The following is a 27990-nucleotide window of genomic DNA, read 5'->3' on the forward strand; positions in this document are numbered from 1 at the left end:
GATACCCCGAGAGAAAGCTCAAATAAATACAGACTATTTAACCCGGTTAAGAGCAGACGGCTGTTAGTATAAGTTTATCAAATAAACATCTAAAACAAAACTAGAAATACATCATACGAACCAATGTCACAGTCAACTCCTGTGTTAGATTACCTGGGTGCAGATAGTATTAGTGATGCCATTTGGCAGGCTGTCAGTCAGTCTGGATAAAGTATTGCTTCCTTACAGTGTGTAGAAATACCAATCCACTCAAGGAAAATACAAAACAATTTGCATGAAATTTAGGGGCATGTTATTAATAAAAGAAATAAAAAATAATGACCATTAACTAATCTAAGTCTTGACCTAATATATATATCCCTGAAGTAACATGGACAATAACAGAACACTCCACAACTCTAATATATATACTACATATGAATTAATCTCAAGTATTCAGAATAAAAAATACAAAAAAAGATTAACAGTGCTGACAATTCATTAAACCATGATGGGGTCATCTGTCTGGCAACAAACCATGAGGTGTTGCTGTGGAATAGTCATTAAGTGCTTGGTCCATCGATCGCAAACTAAACCTTGGTGAAATGGTGACAGTTTCTTTAAAAAAAAATGTTAAAAAGCTACTTCTAGAATATTTTGAGAGATTTTTGGCCTCAGTGAATTGAACAATTCAGACATGTAAATCAGATTAGTTGAAGGCTTGAAGTCACATGATTGCAAATACAGTACTTGCTTTGAAATACCCACACAAAATCTCCTTACTCCACAGTATTGCATTCAAGCAACAGCACAGATGTAGAATCTTAAATTATCCCCCCAAAAATTGCAGACAAACAATGAATGACAAAAAAAAATAAGTTTGAAATGGCCTTCAGTCATTGGTTGTGTTGAAGTGGTCCCCACCTCCTGTCCCTCACAGAGAAAGAGGAACCAGAGGGACTCCCCAGCCAAAGCCCCTCCTGCAGTTCTCGGTCCCCAGTTCTGCAAACTTGCAAAAACATTGGTCACAGCCCATTAAATAAGCCAGGAAAACATTTGGAGGAAGTGGAGTACAGCCATTAGACCATACAGGAGTTTTTCCTGTCTTTTCCAGGCTCCAAAGCTCTGACACCTCAACAGTCCTTACGTGGGTTTATTTTCTGTAATATATACTGACGGTGTATAGCTGCAAGTCTTTTGCTGAGATACTTTTCATCCGACGTGTGAGAGTCCCATGCACAGCCAGGCAGGGTTGCTCATCTCATGCAGACGGGTAGTTAGTTGAAAGGGGAAAGGTCCAGGATGAACTCTCCGATGCCAATAAAGTACATGACCTGTGCGATGCCGAAGAGAGGAGCGATGACCAGCGCCCTGCAGCCTGCTCCCTTCAGGAAGGCAGAGGGACCCTCCTTACGCATGATCTTACTGCCATGAGACAGAGAGTAAATAAATCATCACTGCTTGAACTTCAGGAATGTGTGTAAATCAATTATTAGACCTCACTGGTTGTGAAGTTGCAAAAAGATCTAAAAAGCAGGAAAATACAAGTATTAAAATAGTGATAAAAGACTGACTCTGTACCTGACACAGTCAACCACACCGTTGTAGCTCTCCTCACTGGCACCTTTGTTTAGAGATTGCAATCTCGTTTTCACAACTGGAATAAAGTGCGAGAACTTGTTATAGCAGGAACTATAGCAGTAAATCAAACACACATTCCACTAGCTTAATAAAAGTGTGTCACAAACTGAGACAAGAGATTACGAACTCACCATCACAAGGATTGACTGCCACAGCTGCGGTAGAGCCAGCCAGACAGCCAGAGAAGAAAGCCCAGTAGAAGGGTGCGGATTCATCTCGAGAGGGCTGGCCCAGCTGGTTGAGGTGGGCGAATAGTGGGAAGTAGACCATGGAGAAGGGGACATCTCTGAAACATAAAACAAGTATTTTACTGCTGGGGGTCAAAATCAAAAGTAACAGTCGGTATCTGTTGTGGCCACCAGCTGCATTAATTACTGCAGTACATCTCCTAATGGACTGCACCAGATTTGCCAGTTCTTGCTGTGAGATGTTACCCCACTCTTCCACCAAGACACCTGCAAGTTCCCAGACATTTATGGGAGGAATGGCCCTAGCCTTCACCCTCCGATCCAGCAAGTCCCAGACTTGCTCAATGGGATTGAGATCCGGGCTCATCGATGGCCATGGCAGAACACTGACATTCCTGTCTTGCAGGAAATCACACACCGAATGCGCAGTATGACTGGTGGCATTGTCATGCTGGAGGGTCATGTCGGGATGAGCCTGTAGGAAGGGTACCACATGAGGGAGGGGATGTCTTCCCTGTAATGCAGTGTTGAGTTCGCATGCAATGACAACAAGCTCAGTTCGATGATGCTGTGACAAACTGCCCCAGACCATGACGGACCCTCCACCTCGATCCTTCTCCAGAGTACAGGCCTCGGTGTAACGCTCATTCCTTTGACGATAAACACAAATCCGACCATCACCCCTGGTGAAAGAAAACCGTGACTCGTCAGTGAAGAGCACTTTTTTCCAGTCCAGTGATGGTGGGTTTGTGTCCATAGGCAACGTTGTTGCCGGTAATGTCTGGTGAGGACCTGCCTTAAAAAAAGCTTGCAAGCTCTCAGTCCAGCCTCTCTCAGCCTATTGCAGACAGTCTGAGCACTGATGGAGGGATTGTGCGTTCCTGGTGTATAGGGCAGTTGCCATCCTGTACCTGTCCCGTAGGTGTGATGTTCGGATGTACCGATCCCATGCAGTTATTACACGAGGTCTGCGAGGACGATCAGCTGTCCACCCTGTCTTAGGTGTCTCACAGTACAGACATTGCAATTTATTGCCCTAACCACATCTGCAGTCCTCATGCCTCCTTGCAGCATGCAAGGCACGTTCATGCAGATTACCAGGGACCCTGGGCATCTTTCTTTTGGTGGTTTTCAGAGTCAGTAGAAAGGCCTCTTTAGTGTGCTAAGTTTTCATAACTGTGACCTTAATTGCCTACCGTCTGTAAGCTTGTAGTGTCTTAACGACCATTCCACAGGTGCATGTTCATAAATTGTTAATGGTTAATTGAACAAGGATGGAAACCAGTGTTTAAACCCTTTACAAATGAAGATCTGTGAAGTTATTTGGATTTTTAGAAATTATCTTTGAAAGACAGGGTCCCGAAAAAGGGACGTTTCTTATTTTGCTGAGTTGAGTTATAGATTTAAGTGATAATGCCAGAGAAGCCGGTGTTTGTAGTATAAATTGGCACAGTTGTTAGGCCCGAGGCGAAGGCCCGAGACTGGCTGACAACATTCTTATCCCTTGCTTGCTAGCTAACTACAGCTAACTTATGCTCAGGTCAAGCAGTGCAGCCAGAAGTTTATCAAGTTTATAAATTGTCTGCCTGGGCTGATGAGACAGTGGATTGCGCAGTCAGGTGGAAAAGAGTAAATAGGCATTTCAAAGTCATAGATTTAACAGGTGGTAACTTGTTGAAATAGACTCCGGCTGGAATGCGTTTTTAACCAAATGGCATCCAGGATTAGACCAACCCGTACGTATACGCCCGTGCTTGCTTGCTTGCACACACACACACACACACATTACATAACACCGGTCAAAAGTTTTAGAACTAACTCATTCAAGGGGTTCTTTATTTGACCATTTTCTACATTGTAGAATAAGAGTGAAGACCTCAAAACTGAACACATGGAATCATATAGTAACAAAAAAGTGTTAAAACAAATCAAAAAATATTTTTAATATTTGAGAATCTTCAAATAGCGACTTCGCCTGACATTTTTGCACACTCTTAGCATTCGCTCAACCAGCTTCACCTGGAATGCTTTTCCAAAGGTCTTGAAGGAGTTCCCACATATGCTGGCTGAGCACTTGTTGGCTTTACTTCACTCCGCGGTCCGACTCATTCCGAACCATCTCAATTTGGTTGAGGTTGGAGGATTGTGGAGGCCAGGCCATCTGATGCAGCACTCCATTACTCTTCTTCTTAATAAAATAGCCCTTACACAGCCTGGAGGTGTGTTTGGTCATTGTCCTGTTGAAAAACAAATTATAGTCCCACAAAGCGCAAACCAGATGGGATGTCGTATCACTGCAGAATGCTGTGAAGGCTATGCTAGTTAAGTGTGCCTTGAATTCTAAATAAATCCCAATCAGTGTCACCAGCAAAGCATCCCCCCCAATACACATGCGGAGATCATCCGTTCACCCACACCGCGTCTCACAAAGACACAGCGGTTGGAACCAAAAACCTCTAATTTGGACTAATTTGACATTTCCAACGGCCTAATGTCCATTGCTCGTGTTTCTTGGCCCAAGCAAATCTCTTCTTATTGGTGACCTTTCGTAGTGGTTTCTTTGCAGCAATTCAACCATGAAGGCCTGACTCACACAGTCTCCTCTGAACAGTTGATGTTGAGATGTGTCTGTTAATTGAACATCCAAAGCATTTATTTGGGCTGCAATTTCCGAGGCTGGTAACTATTACGAACTTATCCTCTTATCCTCCATTCCTTTGGCAGCCCTCATGAGAACCAGTTTCATCATACCGCTTGAAAGATTTTTGCTATTGCATTTGAAGAAACTTTCAAAGTTCTCGAAATGTTCCGTATTGACTGACATTCATGTCTTAAAGTAATGGACTGTTGTTTCTCGTTGCTTATTTGAGTGGTTCTTGCCATTACATGGACTTGGTCTTTTACCAAATAGGGCTATCTAATGTTTACCATCTCTATCTTGTCACAACACAACTGATTTGCTCAAATCTATTAAGGAAAGAAATTCTACAAATTGACTTAAGGTCCAGGGTAGGGGGCAGAATTTGGAATTTTGAATGAAAAGCATGCCCAAATTAAACTGCCTTCTACTCGGGCCCAGAAGATGGGATATGCATATAATTAGTAGATTTGGATAGAAAACACTAAAGTTTCCAAAACCGTGAAAAATCATGTCTGTGAGTATAACAGAACTGATTTGGCAGGCGAAAACCCGAGAAAAATCCATTCAGGAAGAAGGAATTTGTTGTAGTTTTCTATTCAATGCCATTACAGTATCCATTGACTTAGGACTCAAATTGCAGTTCCTATGCCTTCAACTAGATGTCAACAGTCTTTAGAAACTGTTTCAGGCTTGTATTCTGAAAAATGAGGGAGGTTTTTATAAAGAGAGACTTTATCGAACAAAAGGAACACTTATTGAATAAATGAATGTCTTCAGAGTGCAAACAAAGATCAAAGGTAAGGGATTCATTTTCTCTCTATTTCTGACTTGTGTAGCTCTTCTACTTGGCTGGTTACTGTTTGTAATGATTTGTCTGCTGGGCTATGTTCTCAAATGTATGCTTTCGCCGTAAAGCATTTTTGAAATCTGACACAGTGGTTGGATTCACAAGTAGTTCATCTTTAAACCTATGTTTAATAGTTGTATCTCTTCTGAATTTTTATAATGAGTATTTCTGTATTTGAATTTGGCGCTCTGCAATCTCACTGGATGTTGGCCAGGTGCATACCCCAGAGAAGTTAACAAGGCACACCTGTTAATTGTAATACATTCCAGGTGACTACCTAATGAAGCTAGTTGAGAGAATGCCAAGAACGTGCAAAGCTGTCAACAAGGCAAAGGGTGGCTATTTGAAGAATCTCAAATCTATTTTGATTTGTTTAACACAATATTTTGGTTACTACATGATACCATGTGTTATTTCATAGTTTTGATGTCTTCACTGTTATTCTACAATGTAGAACATAGTAAAAATAAAGAAAAACCCTTGAATGAGTAGGTGTTCTTAAACACACACATATATAAAAGTTATATTCCTGTTTGTTTTCAAGCCCAGCGCCCCATAAAAAAAAAAAAATTCACATGAGTTACATTCATGTGTAACAATCCCTTACCTCATGAGGGTGGCCCAGAGGCCTTTGTAGAGGCCCGGGATGCCTTGAGTGCGGAGAAGTTCCCGGGCGATTTGGGTAGCAGACAGCGCACTGGTTGCAGTGCTGGGCCCCGCGTTGTAAGACCTGCTCAGCACCCTGGTGGCAGCCAGCTTAGTGGGTGACATCGAGGCTGGCTTTATCTGCTGAGCTGCTGGGATGAAGAACAAAAATACATTCATATATTTGCATAAACTTCCAACATCAATCAAATCAGGAAAATACTGTGACCCCGCTTACCTAGCCTTCCTGCATCCTGAAGTTGAATCTTGAGCATTTCCATAGGAGTAGTAATGACAACCTGGCACATGCCCGCACCACAACCTGCCAACATCTCCTTAAACACTGTCAAACCCTTCCTGCAACAAAGAATCAGATTAGAAAGCATGCATGGGATTGGTCTCGTCAATGACTAGTTGGACACATCAAATCAAATGTATTTGTCACATACACATGGTTAGCAGATGTTAATGCGAGTGTAGCAAAATGCTTGTGCTTCTAGTTCCGACAATGCAGTAATAACCAAGAAGTAATCTAGCTAACAATTCCAAAACTACTACCTTATAGACAAGTGTAAGGGGATAAGAATATGTACATAAAGATATGAGTGAGTGATGGTACAGAGCGGCATAGGCAAGATACAGTAGATGGTATCGAGTACAGTATATACATATGAGATGAGTATGTAAACAAAGTGGCATAGTTAAAGTGGCTAGTGATACATGTATTACATAAAGATGCAGTAGATGATATAGAGTACAGTATATACATATGAGATGAATGATGTAGGGTATGTAAACATTATATTAGGTAGCATAGTTTAAAGTGGCTAGTGATATATTTTACATAATTTCCCATCAATTCCCATTATTAAAGTGGCTGGAGTTGAGTCAGTGTGTTGGCAGCAGCCACTCAATGTTAGTGGTGGCTGTTTAACAGTCTGATGGCCTTGAGATAGAAGCTGTTTTTCAGTCTCTCGGTCCCAGCTTTGATGCACCTGTACTGACCTCGCCTTCTGGATGATAGCGGGGTGAACAGGCAGTGGCTCGGGTGGTTGTTGTCCTTGATGATATTTATGGCCTTCCTGTGACATCGGGTGGTGTAGGTGTCCTGGAGTGCAGGTAGTTTGCCCCCGATGATGCGTTGTGCAGACCTCACTACCCTCTGGAGAGCCTTACGGTTGTGGGCGGAGCAGTTGCCGTACCAGGCGGTGATACAGCCCACCAGGATGCTCTCGATTGTGCATCTGTAGAAGTTTGTGAGTGCTTTTGGTGACAAGCCGAATTTCTTCAGCCTCCTGAGGTTGAAGAAGGCGCAGCAGCGTGTCTGTGTGTATGCCGAGGAACTTAAAACTTACTACCCTCTCCACTACTGTTCCATCGATGTGGATAGGGGGGTGTTCCCTCTGCTGTTTCCTGAAGTCCACAATCATCTCCTTAGTTTTGTTGACGTTGAGTGTGAGGTTATTTTCCTGACACCACGCTCCGAGGGCCCTCACCTCCTCCCTGTAGACCGTCTCGTCGTTGTTGGTAATCAAGCCTACCACTGTTGTGTCGTCCGCAAACTTGATGATAGAGTTGGAGGCGTGCGTGGCCACGCAGTCGTAGGTGAACAGGGAGTACAGGAGAGGGCTCAGAACGCACCCTTGTGGGGCCCCAGTGTTGAGGATCAGCGGGGTGGAGATGTTGTTGCCTACCCTCACCACCTGGGGGCGGCCCGTCAGGAAGTCCAGTACCCAGTTGCACAGGGGGGGTCGAAGACCCAGGGTCTCGAGCTTGATGACGAGCTTGGAGGGTACTATGGTGTTAAATGCCGAGCTGTAGTCGGTGAACAGCATTCTCACGTAGGTATTCCTCTTGTCCAGATGGGTTAGGGCAGTGTGCAGTGTGGTTGAGATTGCATCGTCTGTGGACCTATTTGGGCGGTAAGCAAATTGGAGTGGGTCTAGGGTGTCAGGTAGGGTGGAGGTGATATGGTCCTTGACTAGTCTCTCAAAGCACTTCATGATGATGGAAGTGAGTGCTACGGGGCGGTAGTCGTTTAGCTCAGTTACCTTAGCTTTCTTGGGAACAGGAACAATGGTGGCCCTCTTGAAGCATGTGGGAACAGCAGACTGGGATAGGGATTGATTTAATATGTCCGTACACACACCAGCCAGCTGGTCTGCGCATGCTCTGAGGGCGCGGCTGGGGATGCCGTCTGGGCCTGCAGCCTTGCGAGGGTTAACACGTTTAAATGTTTTCCTCACATCGGCTGCAGTGAAGGAGAGTCCACATGTTTTGGTTGCGGGCCGTGTCAGTGGCACTGTATTGTCCTCAAAGCGGGCAAAAAAGTTATTTAGTCTGCCTGGGAGCAAGACATCCTGGTCCGTGACGGGTCTGGTTTTATTTTTGTAATCCGTGATTGACTGTAGACCCTGCCACATACCTCTTGTGTCTGAGCCGTTGAATTGAGATTCTACTTTCTCTATACTGACGCTTAGCTTGTTTGATTGCCTTGCGGAGGGAATAGCTACACTGTTTGTATTCGGTCATGTTTCAGTGGTTCGCGCTTTCAGTTTGACGCGAATGCTGCCATCAATCCAAAAGCATGCATTAGTATACATCTATTAAACTACATCAGTCTTCCTCTCAATCCACTGTCTTTAAATGGCAGAAATGTAAACGGTCACTTACTCATTTTTGGTAAGATGCTGCCGGAAGAAATCATTTGCGGCTAGTTTGATGGCCTTCTCAGGAGTGACCAGGGTCAGATTCACAGCAGCACCTGAAGGCAAAACAATTGACCATTAGTCAAACCTTAAAAATCATCACGAGCAAGTCAACACAATAAGTTACATTAAAACATGAGAAACATGATGAAAGCAGAACATGAATGAAAGAAGAGACCAGAAAAGGGCATGCAGTGAGAGAATGGGAAATGAAAATTGAGAATGTGAAAAGTTAGGCTCGTCTAATGTAAGAAAGACCAACATTTCTTTAGAAAACTATGTGGGAAGAAGACTTTAGATTAAGGTGTAGGCTAGTCTACGTGCCAGTGGGGGATGGACAGACGAGAATGAAGGTAGCCTTAGCCACTTCTACAATATACATTTTCCCAAGAACACTGAATGTCAATGATCACAAGTGTTGGTGAATGAACAGAGAAAGTCAAAAGGAGTCAACAGGAGAGGTGAGAATAAGTTGTATAAAGACATGAAGGAGCAAAATATTTCACAAATAGCACATAAAAAAAAAACAATGTTTGCCTAGTTGAAATAGAGCAGTGTAGTAAGAACCATTAAATGATTTGCCTCCAGCGTGGCTGCGCCATATCGGCTAGCCTCTCAATATCCCAGGGGGATCCACGTCTGTAATATGAAAAACACAGATGCAAAAAAAACAAGCATTCCTCACACAAATGGAGCCCGATAAAACAGGCTCCAACCTCCTCTCCACAATAGACACTGTTGCCACTCATAAATGTGTTACATACAATATTCAGTTTCAGTAAGGCTATAGTAATGCAAGTCACTGAACACTGATCATGTGATCAATTGAAAATGTGTCAATTTCCTTTTATAAGGATTGATGGAGAACACCATTTGTCATTCAATTAAAATTCAAATTAAGTAACAAACATTTTGCATAACGAAGGATGCATATAAACATCACTACATTGTGGTGACAATCAATCAATTTAAGATCACATGTGAATATTGCTTTTTTTCTATCAGTAATGAGCAACTACTGCATTAATTGTGAACAGCAACTTGACAGCTTATACTTTAAGTCAAATATATAATTAAATTCTCATCCGTTTGTTGCAATTTCACTAATAACCCCCCCCTGTTGACTAGGTAAAGAACCACTACTATTAAACCAAGACTAAAAATGAAATTACTCTTACCTCTATACATGCCAAAGTATCCTTCTGATCTAACGGTTTTGACAAGGCAGTCCATCCTGAGAGAGAAAAGATGGGAAATTTCTCACAACAACTAATTACTACGAATTATTTCTCGAATAGTTGCATTCGTGACAAAAAGTTTGAGAGACATCATCCAACAAATAATTTGTAAATACAAAGTACAGCCATTTCTACCCATGTAGGTAAAACAGAACTAAGGAACATCAAGGGGCTTAAGGCTGGGAGTGGAGAAGACAGCTGAATGGGTGCACAGAGCAGAGGGAAATGTCATCTCCCCTCTCGCACATTCCTCAGGATTACTCAATGGGAAAGTATAGGACAATGGCAGGAGTCAGTCGTTACAGACACCGGATTCAAAACCTGGCATTAGTCTATGCTTTCACAATGGCAACCGGATTCTTCGAAGTACTGACCAAGATATCCCATCCGATACATTTAGTGCAGACCTGCTAACCTTGAAGAATTTACCAGTTGAGCACCTTTTAAGCCTAATAATGATGTTGGCAAAAAAGAGTGTCTCAATAAGAAGGATGGGCTATAGACATATGGGTACTTGGTAATTGCCTGCTCTTCAGTAGCCAACAAGAAATATGTTTAAATGTTCAATCAGGGTTCTCCCTAGGATCTTCTGACAAAGTGGTGCAAATGTAGGCCTAAGGTCAGGAAGGAAAAACTCCAACTGTCATTTCCTGAAACTCGAGTCTGAAACTATATCAAACATTTTATCCAAGTCTTGTGTATGATCCTAAATAAAATTGTAGTCCCAATGACAATTTTTCTAGGTAAAATGTTGGGGTAGTGATTATTCTAAATAATAGGTGTCGATGTGGATAGTCTAGTGAAAATGTAAACTGGCTTCTTAATTTTGTTTCGGAGAGAAAATTCGGAATAATTAAATTACTGGATGAAACGTCGTACTCTAGTTTACTGTAGGCTATATGGAATATGAAACAACTGAACTAGGCCTATATGAGCTTGTTGCAGATCTTTATCCCTGACCTCATCCATCAAGTTAGGTCCGACTACTAGGCTCCCATTCGTTCAGCATGCCCTGTTGTCATTGGTGAACTGACTATTATCACATCATTAGCAGCCTACTGTTGACATACAGCCATATCAAGAGGACAGATCAAGTACTGATTAATGAACATACTGTTCAGATTAGTGGGCCTAACAACTTCCACTGAAGGACAGTATTAGCGGAAACAGCTCTCTCTGCCATGTCTGTTTCCATCCATGCAGCGACGTGCACTAAACTACCGCAACCCTGCACGTTTCCTTGCCCGTCAATGCCCTCACACCCACTACCGTTGCGGATATCAAAGCATGCGTGGGCAAGAAAGTATTCTCACTTAGTTAACTAAACTCTGTAGCTAACGACCTTCATCGTAATGACGCGTTAACTAAGGAGCCAACTCTATTTTTCCCCTCACACATAAGTGGTATCAATGGACGAAGTGGGGAGCTGCCATCCAGTTGGCGGAAGGACAATAGTACTACGACCACGGGACGGAGCGCTACAGATATTTACAACTCGCCCGAGTACCAGCTACTTTGAACTGTAATTGTTCAGGTTGGCAGGTCTGTTAGTGTCATCCTTCCACACCTTTGAGTTTAAAAAATATATATTATTATCATCATCATCCAAAAAACGATCTAGATTTAACTATGCAGTCACACAGCATGACACGAGAAGGGAGGACAGAGTGAAGGACTCACATGTTTTTGTAGATCTGTTGGCCTTGCCTCTGGTTCTGTAGCCTGGTCTTTACCAGGTCGATGGGAAACACACAGGTAACCCCCACAATGCCAGCAATACCACCATTAATCAGTTTAGCGGGAAGGCTGGAAAAAACAGTTTGAGATTATGTTCAGATTGGCATATCACAGAACTTCAAAGCACTTGAAATAGATCAAATATAATGGATGCATGCCCTTATGAAAACTGTACTGTAACATCTAGACATCTATTGCACATACAGTATGAGATAGAGAAGCCTACAGTGACAGTACCTGATCTGCTGCTTGGTCATGGTATATTTGAGATCGGTAGCAGATGTAGAACGGAGCTGTGAGATATTGTAGTGGTCAGTAGATCAAGTGCTGATGAGCAGCTGAGTCGAGTTCTGGAGGGGAAGAGGCAGGGAGATTATATATATTTAGACTTTTAGTCTAGAGGACGAGGTACACAAACGCAACATTACCTCCCAAGAGAATTCTCTTCGGTTATAGTCACGTGTATATTCCCCCTCAAGATGATACCACGACGGCCCTCAAAGAACTACACTGGAGTTGATGCAAACTGGAAACCACATATCACGAGGCCGCATTTATGGTAATTGGGGGTTTTAAAGCACATTTTAGGAAAACACTACCGAAGTTCTACCAACACATTGACTGTTGTACTCGCGCTGGTAAAACATTGGATCACTGCTACTCAACTTTCTGAAATGCCTACAAGGCCCTGCCCCGCCCTCCATTTGGCAAATCTGACCACGACTCCATTTTGCTCCTCCCTTCCTATAGGCAGAAAATCAAACAGGAAGTACCCATGCTAAAGTCTATTCAATGCTGTTCTGACCAATCGGAATCCATGCTTCAAAATTGTTTTGATCACGTGAACTGGGATATGTTCTGGGTAGCTTCAATAATATTGACAAATACACAGATACGGTGACTGAGTTCATCAGAAAGTGTATAGGAGATGTTGTACCCACTGTGACTATTAAAATGTACCCAAACCAGAAACCGTGGATAGATGGCAGCATTCACACAAAACACAAACCGCAAACAACTGCATTTAACCATGGCAAGGTGATTGAGAATATGGCCGAATACAAATAGTGTAGTTATTCCCTCCGTAAGGCAATCAAACACGCAAAATGTCCCAATAGAGCCACAGAGGATGCAATCACCCTTTCCCATCTGGACAAGAGGAATACCTATGTAAGAATGCAGTTCATTGACTATAGCTCAACATTCAACACCATAGTACCCTCTATTCTCATCATTCAGCTCGGGGCCCTGGGTCTGAACCCCACCCTGTGCAACTGGGTCCTGGACATCCTGACGGGCCATCCCCAGGTGGTGAAGGTAGGAAACAACACCTCCACTTCCCCGATCCTCAACACATGAGCCAGGAGGGTGCATGGTCAAGAACAACGATACAGCCTACAGGGAGGAGGTAGACGTCTTTCCCCCCAAAAAAAAACTATTTTTTCCTAAATCCAGTTTCTCTTTGGCATGTGATGAAACGACTGACGTAACAAATACTGCCCAATTTGCCATTTGTGTGTGTGGGATTACCGCTGAGTTTGACACAAGGGAGGAATCACTGTCTTTGGAAGCCATGCATGGCACCACCTGAGGTGAGGGCTTGTTTGAGAAACTTGTCTCGGCTATGAGCAAATTTGAGCTACAGTTTGAAAAATTAAGTGGCCTTACTATAGATGGAGGGCCAGCCATGGTTGGCTCGAAAAAGAGGTTAACCACATTAGTGAAAAAAAATTACGAGTTGTCTCAGTCTTAATCTAAGTGATTTAATTGTATGCAACAGCATCATACATCAAGAAAGTCTGTGCGCACAGTCCCTGAAGCCGAACAATGTAACGGCATCTGTAGTGTCGAACATCAATTTTATCAAAAGCAAAGGGCTGGATAACCGCCAATTTAAGGAGCTATTGAGTGATCTTGAATTGGAGTATGGTTCTGGTTTGCCGGTATGATGGTTGAGCCGTGGAAATATGCTTGCGCGGTTTTACGGACTGAAGGATGAAGTAAAAAAATTAATAGATATGAAGGGGAAACCTGTCGCGGAACTGAGTGATGACAAGTGGATGTGTGATTTGGCCTTCATGGTGGACATAACCAAGTATCTGTCTGACTTGAACGTCAAGCTCAAAAGGGCTGAAACAGCTTCTCAGCAATCTGCTGTCAAAGGTGAAATTGTACAAAATTAAAGCTGTGGCAAATCCAACTAGAAAGGGGTAACACAGTGCATATTCCTACTCCGCAAGGACAAGAGCCTGAGATTACTTGGGAATGTGCCGGTGAGTGTGGAAAGCTCACAAAGGCATTTTGTGAGCAGTTTAAGGGTGTAAAAAGTAAACAACTGGAGTTGAACATATTTGCAACCTCGTTTAACGTCGAACCAGCGGATGTGCCGGATGGCCTACAACAGTCATTGAGCTGCAAAGCAATGACGAGCTCAAAGCCAGGTACAACCTCCCTCTCCTACAAAATGTACATTAGTGCAGAGCATTTTTCTGTTCTGAGGAGACATGCACTTAAACTTGCATCGGTGTTCTGACAAAGACTCGATTCTGCTCAAGACTGACTGACACAAACCTGGAAAACCAGCTGCCAGTAGCATCATCTTCACTGCCAGCTGACTCGCATTAGAGGCGAGTTTGAACAAGCAATCATAATAACATTATGTACAATACTAATATCTATTTAAATAGGACTGACACTTTTCTAAATTCTCAAGGACACAAGAAACATAAGTCATATTTAAAACTATGAAACCAATGTCCGTGATTAAAGTCACATTAACACATGAATAAAATAGAAGATTGCCACTTGTAATAATATGGGCCCCGAATTAATTTATAAATATCCAAATGGTCCTTGATGGCAAAAGGTTCCCCAACCCTGGGTTAGAGCGTTAGGCCAGTTATTGAAATTTGCTAGACCGAATCCCCGAGTTGACATGGTAAAAGTCTGTCGTTCTGCCCCTGAACAAGGCAGTTAACCCACTGTTCCCCAGTAGACCGTCATTGTAAATACGAATTTGCTTGTTAAATAAAAATTAAATAAATAAAGAGCACGCCTCGTTGCTCCCAGTTCAAGTAGTACTGTCCGAGTTTCCCACTTATTACGAACGCAATATTACAACCTGCTTGCTACTCTTGAGTAAGATGGGCATGTAGCTAGTAACGTTAAAAGGTTAGTGCTGATCAGTGTCCTTTGGATGAAGCTACCCCCAAAGGCATCCGTTTGCATGAATTGAAAGTGTCCTTGGCCCGGAGGCATCAGCTCAGTTGTTAAGTTAGCTAAGACACAGTCCGTGTCCGAATGTGGACAAGATTCAACTCCAGTCTAACTTGTGTATTCATCCATTATATTTTCTATACGCAACCTTATTCAATAACATTCATGTGTTATTAACATTGCCTCATTTACTGATTTAGCTAATGTTAACATTACCAAGGCCAGGGTAACGTATGATGACTAACTTGTCGCTTGCTAGCTACCGTTAGTAAGCTTGTATTTATCTGGAAATGGCCAATTCAATAACTTCGCTAGCTATAGCTAACGTTGCTGAAACATTACTGATCAAGTGTATCTATAGCAACAACTCGTACTCAAATCTCTGACATGTCATTTAACAGCACTAGCGTGAGCTATTTGATATCGGGCATGCTCGTTGGCTAACTTCCAACAAGCCGCTGCATTTCCTCTTCCAATAATGCATTGCTAGGAAAAAGAGCCACGATGACATAGCAATTGTCAATACAATGGTGATACATTAATATTGATATTTGCCAACGTTCGATAATGATACTCACCTAAAATAAATGTGAGATGAGATCTTTCGTTCTTGTACTTGAAAGTATCGTCAGCCTCGTAGTCGTGTAATTTACCGAACGCGAGATAATGGAAATTTCCATTCATTCATGTAAAGGAGGGGCCAAATCGTCAAACGTGGAGTTCCAATCCATCCAATCGTGGTTTGTAGATTTACATATTGACGGTTCATTGGTCCTTTTAGTTGTAGAAGAGCGTGTGGTGGGCGGTAGCATGCGCTCCACATTAAGACTATGGTCAAGTCCAACCCAGTATCTAATTAATTAGTACCCCAAAACACTGTGCTTATTTGTACATAGTTAATGAGAGGCTGGGTTGCAACCAATAAACTGCATAAAAAGCCTTTTAATTAGATATTTGATGGCGTAGCTAGTTTATTTATGGTCTGTGTGTCCCATAGAAATATGATTACATATCTACACGGGTGTCTGCACATTTTAAACTAAACTGTAATTCTCATTTTGCTGTCTGTATACAATTTGTGTAAATGTCAATATACAAATCTAGTTAATAAAGTTGAGTTAATGCAGATAAATAACAAAAACATGTTAACTGTGGAGGCTTTGCCTTTCGCTTTTGCACAATTTAAGGCAGTTCCCACGATAATGAAAATCAACCATCCACAATGTATACCAATTTACTTCTGACATGTGAATCTACTATATATTTGACTGTCTCACAGGATATGATCACACATTTAAGTACTTGCTTTTCTATGTCAACATACAATAATGCTATTATAGAGAAAAAAAAGCTTGAGCAAAGAGCGGGATGCGGCAACAGGCAACGGGTGGCATTTGAGGAGGCACTTCAAGAAAGCTAACACACAGCAATATAATTTCAACATGTAGCTAGCTGTAAGTGCCATTTCTTTCCAATTCCCCTCTATATTTTTAATGCACTTGAATTATGGGTACATACCACACTGTTGAAATTTTAACCACAGACAGATTCCCATTCTATGTTTGATATTAATAAATCGTTTAGGATCAGAAGGAGCGAGCTGCAAAGCGAGTGACTTGCTCCTTCCATTAGCCTTGCCCCTGTCCAATGGATGGAGTAAGACAGCCGCAGCAACATAATTCACCAAAAACCTGGACAAAAAAAGGTTTAAGAAGGCCTCAAGACATGGTAAATGTTATGTACCTATTTCGTTTTGTTTCTAAATAGAGAGCTTATATGCCAGTCCTGGCTGTCTCATGTTAATTGTATATGATTGTCATCAGAAGTCACAGCAGAAGACATAGACCTCACCGGAACAGGTGACCATATTGCAGCATATTGCAGGTATTTCCCTAAATAGAGCTTTACCCTGGGGCATCTGACCCTAACACAGCGTTTCTCCACCTGCCCTCCCAGAAGTTTCACATTTTGTTTTAACCCTAAATGGCCAAACCGTATTTAATTAATCAAAAGGCTTGAGGAATAGTTGACTAATTGAACCAAGTGTGCCAGTTAAGTTTTAAAACAAAAATGTGAAACTTCTGGATGGGCCCAAGGAGAGGTTTGGGAAACCCTGCCCTAAAGGAACGCCAAGGGAGACGCCAAGAGCGATTTATCAAGGCTAGGATCTTAACACTACTCCCTCGGTTCAGAAAACACAACATGTGCTTCTTTATCACAAATCCCTCATGCCTTAACAGGACGAGCCTTTGATCCTCATACACTATCTTACTTCTGCTCATCAGAGCAGTAAATGGTAGAAGGGGGTATTGACCTGAGGTAGGCTTGAAGCCAGGTTGCTTGACCCTAAGGAAATCACTCTGCATACAACAACCCCAAGAGAAGTAAGGACCTCATCAAGGCTAGCATTGTTCAACTTGTCAGGCAGCACAATTACCCTGTTAGGACATTTCTATCTAGTACTAAATACAGTTGTAATATACCGACCAATTTGAGCTGTCTCACTGGCTTTCATTTCAATGTGGGTTAAAATAAAAAGTAGTTCTATAAAACTATTCAAACCCTCAGACCGATTGACTGTAACCTAAGCCTCTGTCTTGCAGGCATGAACTCTTAGGTTGTATGCATTGAAAATATATACAAAATGTTATAATACTCCCAAAATAAGAGGAACCACAGCTAATGTACATTAAAACCACATAGTTAAGCACATGTCATTTAATGACATTCAGTACCAGTCAAACGTTTGGACACACCTACTCATTCAACAAGTTATTTTTGTAACTATTTTTAACATTGCAGAATAATAGGGAAGACATCACAAATATGAAAGAACACATATGGAATCATGTAGTAACCAAAAAAGTGTTAAACAAATCAACATTTTATATTTGAGATTCTTCAAAGTTGCCAGCCTTTACCTTGATGACAGCTTTGCACACTCTTGGCATTCTCTCAACCAGCTTCATGAGGTAGTCACATGGAATGCATTTAAATTAACAGGTGTTTCTTGTTAAAAGTACATTTGTGGAATGTCTTTCCTTCTTAATGCTTTTGAAACCAATCAGTTGTGTTGTGACAAGGTAGGGGTGGTATACAGAAGATAGCCCCATTTGGTAAAAGACCAAGAACTTTGAAAATTCCTTCAACTACATTTGCAAAAGCCGTCAAGCGCTATGATGAAACTTGCTCTCATGAGGACCACCACAGGAAAGGAATACACAGAGTTACCTCTGCTGCAGAGAATAAGTTAATTGGAGTTACTAGCCTCAGAAATCGGCAATTAACTGCACCTAAGATTTTACCTCACAAGAGTTCAAGTAACAGACACATCTCAACATCAACTGTTTAAAAAATATATATTTAATCTTTATTTAACCAGGTAAGCTAGTTGAGAACAAGTTCTCGTTTACAACTGCGATCTGGCCGAGATAAAGCAAAGCAGTGCGACACAAACAACAGCACAGAGTTACACATGGAATAAACAACCGTACAGTCAATAACACAATAGAAAAAAAGAAAGTCTATATACATTGTGTGCAAATGCCGTGAGGAGGTAAGGCAATAAATAGGCCATAGTAGCAAAGTAATTACAATTTAGCAGATTAACACTGGAGTGATAGATGGGCAGATGATGATGAGCAGATGATGATGTAGTGAAAACATCATCATGGTGTGCAAAAGAGCAGAAAAGTAAATAAAAACAATATGGGGATGAGGTAGGTAGATTGGTTGGGCTATTTACAGATGGACTATGTACAGCTGCAGCGATCGGTTAGCTGCTCAGATAGCTGATGTTTAAAGTTAGTGAGGGAAATGTAAGTCTCCAGCTTCAGCGAATTTTGCAATTCGTTCCAGTCACTGGCAGCAGAGAACTGGAAGGAAAGGTGGCCAAAGGAGGTGTTGGCTTTGGGATGACCAGTGAGATATACATGCTGGAGCAGGTGGGTGTTGTTATCGTGACCAGTGAGCTGAGATAAGGTGGAGCTTAACCTAGCATAGACTTATATATGACCTGGAGCTAGTGGGTCTGGCGACGAATATGCAGCGAGGGCCTGCCGTCTAGAGCATACAGGTCACGCAGTGGTGGGTGGTATAAGGCGCTTTGGTAACAAAACGGATGGCACTGTGATAGACTACATCCAAATTTCTAAGTATAATATTGGAAGCTATTTTGTAGATGACATCGCCGAAGTCGAGTATCGGTAGGATGGTCAGTTTTGCTAGGGTAAGTTTGGCGGTGTGAGTGAAGGAGGCTTTGTTGCGAAATAGAAAGCCGATTCTAGATTTGATTTTGGATTGGAGATGTTTGATATGAGTCTGGAAGGAGAGTTTACAGTCTAGCCAGACACCTAGGTATTTGTATTTGTCCATGTTTTCTAGGTCAGACCATCCAGATTAGAGTTCAGATGAGACTACGTGAATCAGGCCTTCATGGTCAAATTGAAAAAGAAAAGAAACCACTACAAAAGGACACCAATAAAAAGCAGAGACTTTCTTCGGCCAAGAAACACACGCAATGGACATTAGACCGGTGGAAATCTCTCCTTTGTTCTGATGAGTACAAATTTGAGATTTTTGGTTCCAACCGCCGTGTCTTTGTGAGACGCAGAGTAGGTGAATGGATGATCTCCACATGTGTGGTTCTCACAGTGAAGCATGAAGGAAGATGGTGTGATGGTGTGGGGATGTTATGCTAGTGACTGTCTGTGATTGATTTAGATTTTGAGGCACACTTAACCAACATAGCTACCAGCTATTACAGCCAAGCTATTATTTTCATGTCACATTTTAGAAATATAATATTTACGTAAGTATTCACATCCTTTACTCAGTACTTTGTTGAAGCACCTTTGGCAGGGATTACAGACGTGAGTCTTTTTGGGTATGACGCTATAAGCTGGGCACACGTGTATTTGGGGAGTTTCTCCCATTCTTCTTTGCGGATCCTCTCAAGCTCTGTTGGTTGGATGGGGAGCATCACTGTATAGCTTCTTTCAGGTCTTTCCAGAGATGTTCGATCAGGTTGATGTCCGGGTTCTGCCTGGGCCACTCAAGAACAGTCAGAGAGTTGTCCCCAAGTCACTCCTGCATGGACTTGGTTGTGTGCTTAGGGTTGTTGTCCTGTTGCAAGGTGAACCTTTGCCTCAGTCTCAGGTCCTGAGCGCTCTGAAGCCGGTTTTCATCAAGGACCTCTGTACTTTGCTCCGTTTATCTTTCCCTCGATCCTGACTAGTCTCCCAGTCCATGTCGCTGAAAAGCATCCCCACACCATAATTCTGTCACGACCATGCTTCACCGTACGGATGGTGTCAGGTTTTCTCCAGATGTGACGCTTGGCATTCAGGCCAAAGAGTTCAACCTTGGTTTCATCAGACCAGAGATTCTTGTTTCTCACGGTCTGAGAGTCTTTAGGTGCCTTTTGGCAAACTCCAAGCCGGCTGTCATGTGCTTTTTACTGAGGAGTGCCTTCAGTCTGGCCACTCTATCATAAAGGCCTGATTGGTGGAGTGCTGCAGAGATGGTTGTCCTTCTGTAAGGTTCTCCCATCTCCATAGAGGACATCTGGACCTCTGTCAGAGTGACCATCAGGTTTTTGGTCTCGTCCCTGACCAAGCCCTTCTCCCCCTATTGCTCAATTTGGCCAGCTCTCGAAAGAGTCTTTGTGGTTCCTAACTTCTTCCATATGAAAATGAATGATGGCGGCCACTGTGTTCTTGGGGACCTTCAATGCTGCAGAAATGTTTTGGTAACCTTCCCCAGATCTGTGCCTCGACACAATCCTGTCTCGGAGATCTACAGACAATTCCTTGATCTCATGGCTTGGCTTTTGCTCTAACATCCACTGTCAACTGTACGACCTTACATAGACAGGTGTGTGCCTTTCCAAATCATGACCAATCAGTTGAATTTACCACAGGTGGACTCCAGTCAAGTTTTAGAAAGATCTCAAGGATGACCAATGGAATTAGGATGCACCTGAGCTCATCTCATTAGAAAGGGTCTGAATACTTATGTAAATCAGGTATTTCTGTTTTTATATTTTATAAATTTGCTAACATTTCTAAAACCTATATTCACTTTGTCATTATGGGGTATTGTGTGTAGATTTTTAAAATCCGTTTTAGAATAAGGCTGTAATGTAACAAATGTCAAGGAGTCTGAATACTTTCTGAATGCACTGTATATATAGAATAATTTATTTTTTCTTTTTTTGGTGTTACATTTTGGTTTGTAGTTTGTCTTTTGCCCATGGCTGTGCCACAGCTGTGTGGTTGTTTAAAGAATGGAATTAATGACTTCCTAATAATTACTACTGACTCAGGGCACTACAACCTGTCCCTTCCTGTTCTGAACTTCTCCCGGTGTCTGAGACATTGGACAGTGGGGCTGGATGAACTTGTAAACAGTGGCTACTGGACAGCCACCATGACTCACCAGACCATCTTGGACGCGATCTCCTCCATTGTCCTGACTGCTCACAGTGGATGGGAATCGCAAGCAATGCCGCTTCCAGAAAGCCTCAAGGTTTGTACTACCTTCTTATGTGTCAATGTTTTGTTCAGTGTATAATTATGCCGTCTTAAAGTGCATGCTGCTCTTCTTTTTTGTTATGAATCCTATTTGTGTGATATTATATTGCAGTTGGTCTTTTTTTTAGAAGAACATTAATTGTCAACTAGGTCATTTTCTTTGAAGAAAAGTTGTGAGACAGTGATTTGTCTTTTTGCTTTATCCACCTTTTCCCCACCTTACGACCTTCTGAACCTAGCCAAAAGTCAAATGCTATCAGCTCTACACTTGGTGGGTATGAATAGAGTGTGATTGGACGCATGAGGATGAAGAGACCCGCACCCCAGTGTTCCGTTTTTTCTCGGAGCGACTTGATACTAAACTCCCAAATCGTACAGGTTTGCCCAGCTTGGAGCATCTTATTCAAGAATCGAGGCAGTAATTGCTGCCAAAGGTGCTTCTTTAGCGGTGGCAGGTAGCCTAGTGGTTAGAGCATTGGCCCAGTAACCGAAAGGTTGCTGGATGGAATCCCCGAGCTGACAAGGTAAAAATCTGCCGTTCTGCCCCTGAACAAGGCAGTTAACCCACTGTTCCCCAGTAGGCCATCATTGTAAATACGAATTTGTTCTTAACTGACTTGCCTACTTAAATAAAGGTTGCATTTAAATGAAATAATTCAACAAAGTACCGAGTAAAGGGTCTGAATACTTATTTAAATGTGATATTTCTATTTTTTCATTTTTATAAATTAGGAAAAAATTCTAAAAATCTGTTTTGTTATTATGGAGTATTGTGTGTAGATTGATGAGGGAAAAAAAACAATTTAATTTGTTTTAGAATTAGGCTGCAACCTAACAAAATGTGAAAAAAGTCAAGCGGTCTGAATACTTTCCGATGGCACTGTGTATATGGCGTTTGGCCCTGAACCATGAAAAACAGCCCCAGAACATTATTCCCCCTCCACCAAATTTTACAGTTGGCACTATGCATTTGGGCAGGTAGCGTTCTCCTGGCATCCGCCAATCCCGGATTAGTCCGTCAGACTGCCAGATGGTGAATAGTGATTCATCACTCCAGAGACCGCGTTTCCACTGTTCTAGTCCAATGGGGGCGAGCTTTACACCACTCCCGCCGACATTTGGCATTGCGAATGGTGATCTTAGGCTTGTGTGTGGCTGCTCGGCAATGAAAACCCATTTCATGAAGCTCCCGACGAAAAATTATTGCGATGACGTTGCTTTGAGGCAGTTTAGAACCCGATAGTGAGTGCTGCAATTGAGGATAGACGTGCTACTTGCTTTAGCACTCAACAGTCCAGTTCTATGAGCTTGTTTGGCCTACCACCTCGTGGCTGAGCCATTGGTGCGCCTAGACGTTTCCACTTCACAATTCCACTCTTACAGTTGACCAGGGCAGCTCTAGCAGGGTAGAAATTTGATGAACTGACTTGTTGGAAAGATGGCATCCTGTGACGGTGCCACGGTGAAAGTCACTGAGCTCTTCAGTAAGGACATTCTTCTTCCAGTGTTTGTCTACGGAGAATGCATGGCGGTGTGCTCAATTTTATACAACTGTCAACAACGGTGTTGCTGTAATAGCCGAATCCACTAATATGAAGCGGTGTCCACATAGTTTTGTATGTACAGTGTATGTGCATAGCTACCTCAATTCCCTCGTACCCCCACACATTGACTCAATACTGGTACTCCCTGTACATAGCCCTGTAATTTATACTCATTATTGTTATTCACTGTAATTATTTTGCGTGTCACTATTTATATTTTTATTTTATATTTGTTTTATCTTTATCTGTAACTCTGCCTTGTTGGAAAAGGACCCATAAGTAGTTATTACACTGTTAGTCTACAAGTGTTGTTTTACGAAGCATGAACAATTAACAATTGATTTGCGATGTGTGTGGAGTGTGACCGCATGCTGTGTTCCTACACAGAATGTGATTCATTCAGATGAGTTACAACTATTTACAGACTTCAGCTTTAATAACGTCCCATTCATGATTTTTGGTTCACCGTAAACAAAATAGCTCAGTGAGTCAATGGACAGGAAAGACATGAGGCAGACAGAAATACCAGGATTAGCCTCCATTGCAAGCAAAGTGGCAAACAAAAAGGCATATTCACATACCAAACACAACAGCAACAATACATGTCACAATGAATAGGATACACCACCCTGTAGCTCACTGTATCCACCGCAAACACACGAGTACGACAATGCTGTTCTGTTATCATAATGATTAGGCTACTGACCATAAACTTGATTTGAAAGGACCATTCTCCTTGCCGTATTGGTCAGTATGGTCATTACAGCCAAACTATCCAGGGAAGGGAGAGCGTTATCAGTTGGGGTGGATGTAGCTGTTCAGGCCAGGGTATGGGTAGATGTGTCTGAGTGGCTTGGAACACCTGGCGCCGTCTCCACTGCTGGCCTTGTGGGCACACTCATCACTGTCTGTGTTGCAGGTGCCACAGTGGCAGCTGAGGGCCACGGGGTAGGTGAAGAGAGGGTTGGCATGGAGCGGGCAACCAGGTAGTATGACTGTTCGGTACTCCACCTGGTCATAGGTACAGCCTCTCTGGATAAGGAAACGTGGTCCGGCCAGCTCCTTCATGTTACTGTCCTGGTAATCACACACACACAAACACCAATGCTTAACACACACTAAGTGTACCAAACATTAGGAACACCTTCCTAATATTGAGTTGCACCCCCTTTTGCCCTCAGAACATCCACAATTCATTGGGACATGGACTCTACAAAGTGTTGAAACTGTTCCACAGGGATGCTGGCCCATGTTGACTCCAATGCTTCCCACAGTTGTGTCAAGTTGGCTGGATGTCCTTTGGGTGGTGGACCATTCTTGATGCACACTGTTGAGTGTGAAAAACCCAGTGGCGTTGCAGTTCTTGACACACACAAACCCGTGCGCCTGGCACCTACTAACATACCCCGTTCTAAGGCACTTAAATCTTTTGTCTTGCCCATTCACCCTCTGAATGGCACACTTACACAATTTCAATTGTCTCAAGGCTTAAAATTCCTTCTTTAACCCGTCTCCTCCCGATCATCTACACTGATTGAAGTGTATTTGCCAAGTGACATAAATAAGGGATCATAACTTTCACCTGGATTCATGGAAAGAGCCGGTGTTCTTAATGTTTTGTACACTCAGTATATACAGTACATTACATACTGTACATGCAATGTAGGTCAAATATTCCTGCGATTGGAATTTGTTATAGCTGAAGTTTTAAGTTGCACTTATATTTTAGCGTCTCTTCTGCAATGCAAAACGTGTGACAGGATATATAATGTACACGTTGTATTTTGTATATTGACCTTGTCTGTATCTACTAGTCTGCTGCTATCATGGCCAGGTCGGTCTTATAAAATATTATGCAAAATCTCGATGAGATTACTCTGATAAAATAAAGGTAAAACATCAAATATTTTATGGGGGGATAAAAGTTTATAAGTGAGTGCATTTTACAGATCCATTAAAGAACTAAGAATGTCTGGTTGAGGTTATAGGCTACTTACCCTTGAGTAGCAGAAGCCCATGCAAATGGTCGTATTGATGGCCACGCAGAAGTCACATTCACGTCTCTCCTCATACAGAGTGTAGTCCGTGGGCACACACATGGGCACAGCTTGGCTGAAGAGCAGGCAAAGGAGACCACACATGGCCACAGACAATTCCATTTGGCAAACAGCGAAGATGTTCCGTCACACAATCAAGAACCTGCATAGAAGTAGAGCAAATGGCAAGAATAAAATATGAACAAATCGAACGTTTTGTAGTTGGAAATATGAAAAAAATTGAGGTTGATGCATTTGAGAAGCCATTTTAATAAAACACAACTCAGTCATGCACCAATAGCACGACAAAGAAGCTGTACCAGTTTTACTGTCAGGTCAGCTCTGCTCACTCACCTGGTAGAGCTGGGCACCTGCAGGTCTGATGATGCTGTCTGATGGAGCCCGATGGTCTTTATACAGTCATCCTAATCCACCTTGATCCTACTGGACCATTATCTCCCATCTCTGACAGTGTGGACGCAGGAAACTCCTGGCCCATTATGAGGATGACATGCATTAATAAAAGGCATCCTCTGTAACTACAAACTTCCATTACCAGTACAGCACTGTGTGGGGTTAACCTGTAATAACCTCATAATAACCCTGCTCTTTGGCAGTATGTAATGCAGTGTGTGGCATTCCCACTTGGTGGCACAATAGAAAACTAAGTGGTAAATTCAGAGATTGGTCCAGTCCAGTAACAACCCTGTTTCCAACTCCTAGACGAGCAACTCCTAGAAGTGTATGCTAAATAACAAAAATGTAAATGTTGTTCAAATCTAGGAACAGGATCTGCTAAGCATATAGGGCCTACAACAGGGTTCGCCAACTGGCGGCCAGTGAGCCTAATTTGGCTCGTGGGTGGTTTTATTTGGCCCCACAAATTTACTGAGCAAAAAATAAAATAATATATATATATATATTTTTGTTTGTTTAATTTTCATTGTTGAACGTAAAAACACCGGGAAATCACCGCTACAAGACCATGGTGCTTGCCTACGGAGCTGTGAGGGGAACGGCACCTCAGTACCTCCAGGCTCTGATCAGGCCCTACACCCAAACAAGGGCACTGCGTTCATCCACCTCTGGCCTGCTCGCCTCCCTACCACTGAGGAAGTACAGTTCCCGCTCAGCCCAGTCAAAACTGTTCGCTGCTCTGGCCCCCCAATGGTGGAACAAACTCCCTCACGACGCCAGGACAGCGGAGTCAATCACCACCTTCCGGAGACACCTGAAACCCCACCTCTTTAAGGAATACCTAGGATAGGATAAAGTAATCCTTCTCACCCCCCCCCCCCCTTAAAAGATTTAGATGCACTATTGTAAAGTGGCTGTTCCACTGGATGTCATAAGGTGAATGCACCAATTTGTAAGTCGCTCTGGATAAGAGCGTCTGCTAAATGACTTAAATGTAAATGTATGTAAATGTGAGAGGTTATTTCTGGACATAGGCCTACTTTTCTTGTTTTGTTACACTTTCAATTGGTTGGGGAAAAAAGATGTGAAAGTGAGCTTAAAAATATCAAGCTTTGCAAGCAATCATGTGTTGTGAAATATGGTCAAAGTTCATACAACGCCATAAAGACGTGTAACATCCTGAAATACCTTGTCTATTAAACTCTGATGAGCTCTATAACAAAGTCATACAGGATTCCATGCCTATAACTGCAACCTACTCCAATTGAACTATTTGCTGTTACATAAGATGTTTTTTTTGTATTTACATCACCTATACGTTTTGGTTTTGTAAGGAATTTGATACTTCCACTTTAGGTCGCTGTAGTGAAGTGAGCGTGAGGCTCCTCTCACCACCCATGTGCTTATCAAGGTCTTCAGCCACCAGAGCCATGGCCTTTTCACCCCACTGCCATCTAGAAGGTGGAGACAGTACAGGTGCATCAAAGCTGGGACCGAGAGACTGGTAAACAGCTTTTATCTCCAGGCCATCAGACTGTTCAATAGTCACCAGTAGCCGGCCTTCGCCCATTACCCACCCCTGAACCTTCGTCACTGGTCTAGCCGGCTACCACCAGGACTCTACCCAGCACCTTAGATACTGCTGCCCTATGTACACTGCCTTCAGAAAGCATTCACACCCCTTGATTTTTCCCCCCCACATTTGGTTGTGTTACAACCTGGATTTAAAATGGATTAAAATGAGATTTCTTTGGTCACTGGCCTACACACAATACCACATCATGTCAAAGTGGAATTGTGTTCTTAGAACATTTTACAAGCCAAATAAGTTCAGGAGTAAAAATGTGCTTAACAAGTCACAATAACTTATGTGGACTCACTATGTATGAGATAATTGAACATAATTGAACATGATTTTTAGAATCATCGCTGTACCACACACAATTGTCTCTAAGGTCCCTCAGTCGAGCAGTGAATTTCAAACAGATTCAACCACAAAGACCAGGGAGATTTTCCAATGCCTTGCAAAGAAGAGCGCCTATTGGTAGATGGGTAAAAAAAATATATCTTTTAACATGGTGAAGTTATTAATGACACTTTGGCTGGCATATCAATACACCTAGTCACTACAAAGATATAGGAGTCCTTCCTAACTCAGTTGCCGGAGAGGAAAGAAACCGCTTAGGGATTTCACCATGAGGCCAATGGTGACTTTAAAACAATTACTGAGTTTAATTAATGGCTGTGATAGGATAAAACTGAGGATGGATCAACAACATTGTAGTTATTGCACAATACTAACATAAATGACAGAGTGAAAAGAAGGAAGCTTGTACAGAAAATGTAAATATTTCAAAACATACCTCCTGTTTGCAACAAAGCACTAAAGTAATACTGCAAAAAATGTGGCAAAGCAATTAACTTTTTGTCCTGAATACAAAGTGTTATGTTTGGGGGAAATCCAATACAATGTCACGCCCTGATCTGTTTCACCTGTCTGTGATTGTCTCCACCCACCTCCAGGTGTCTCCTGTTTTCCCCATTAGTCCCTGGTGTATTTATCCCTCTGTTTCCTGTCTTTCTGTGCCAGTTTGTCTTGTTTTGCCAAGTCAACCAGCGT

General features: G+C 42.4%; 2 protein-coding genes across 3 annotated transcripts; both read right to left on the minus strand.

Annotated features, from left to right (window-relative positions):
* Positions 1 to 58: 58 nt before the first annotated feature.
* On the minus strand, positions 59 to 15567 carry LOC118399966 (mitochondrial glutamate carrier 1-like). Of its 2 annotated transcripts, none has more exons than XM_035796242.2 (10): positions 15419 to 15567; positions 11862 to 11974; positions 11568 to 11693; positions 9828 to 9883; positions 8615 to 8705; positions 6180 to 6298; positions 5904 to 6093; positions 1752 to 1906; positions 1561 to 1636; positions 59 to 1404 (listed from the first exon to the last, which is right to left on the minus strand). In XM_035796242.2, exons 2-10 carry the CDS (start codon positions 11879 to 11881, stop codon positions 1257 to 1259), a joined length of 981 nt encoding a protein of 326 aa, XP_035652135.1. In that variant the 5' UTR covers positions 11882 to 11974; positions 15419 to 15567; the 3' UTR covers positions 59 to 1256. The 2 variants fall into 2 exon arrangements, with proteins under 2 accessions (XP_035652135.1, XP_035652136.1); XM_035796243.2 differs by having other exon boundaries at positions 5904 to 6090; positions 15419 to 15473.
* Positions 15568 to 23334: 7767 nt separating this feature from the next.
* Positions 23335 to 27764, minus strand: tshba (thyroid stimulating hormone subunit beta a). The gene is made up of 4 exons (XM_035795985.2): positions 27734 to 27764; positions 25308 to 25443; positions 24915 to 25116; positions 23335 to 23994 (listed from the first exon to the last, which is right to left on the minus strand). The coding sequence occupies exons 3-4, from the start codon at positions 25074 to 25076 to the stop codon at positions 23713 to 23715; spliced, it is 444 nt and encodes a 147-aa protein (XP_035651878.1). The 5' UTR covers positions 25077 to 25116; positions 25308 to 25443; positions 27734 to 27764; the 3' UTR covers positions 23335 to 23712.
* Positions 27765 to 27990: the final 226 nt, after the last annotated feature.

This window comes from Oncorhynchus keta, chromosome 21, assembly GCF_023373465.1.
Source record: "Oncorhynchus keta strain PuntledgeMale-10-30-2019 chromosome 21, Oket_V2, whole genome shotgun sequence".
Taxonomy (NCBI): domain Eukaryota; kingdom Metazoa; phylum Chordata; class Actinopteri; order Salmoniformes; family Salmonidae; genus Oncorhynchus; species Oncorhynchus keta.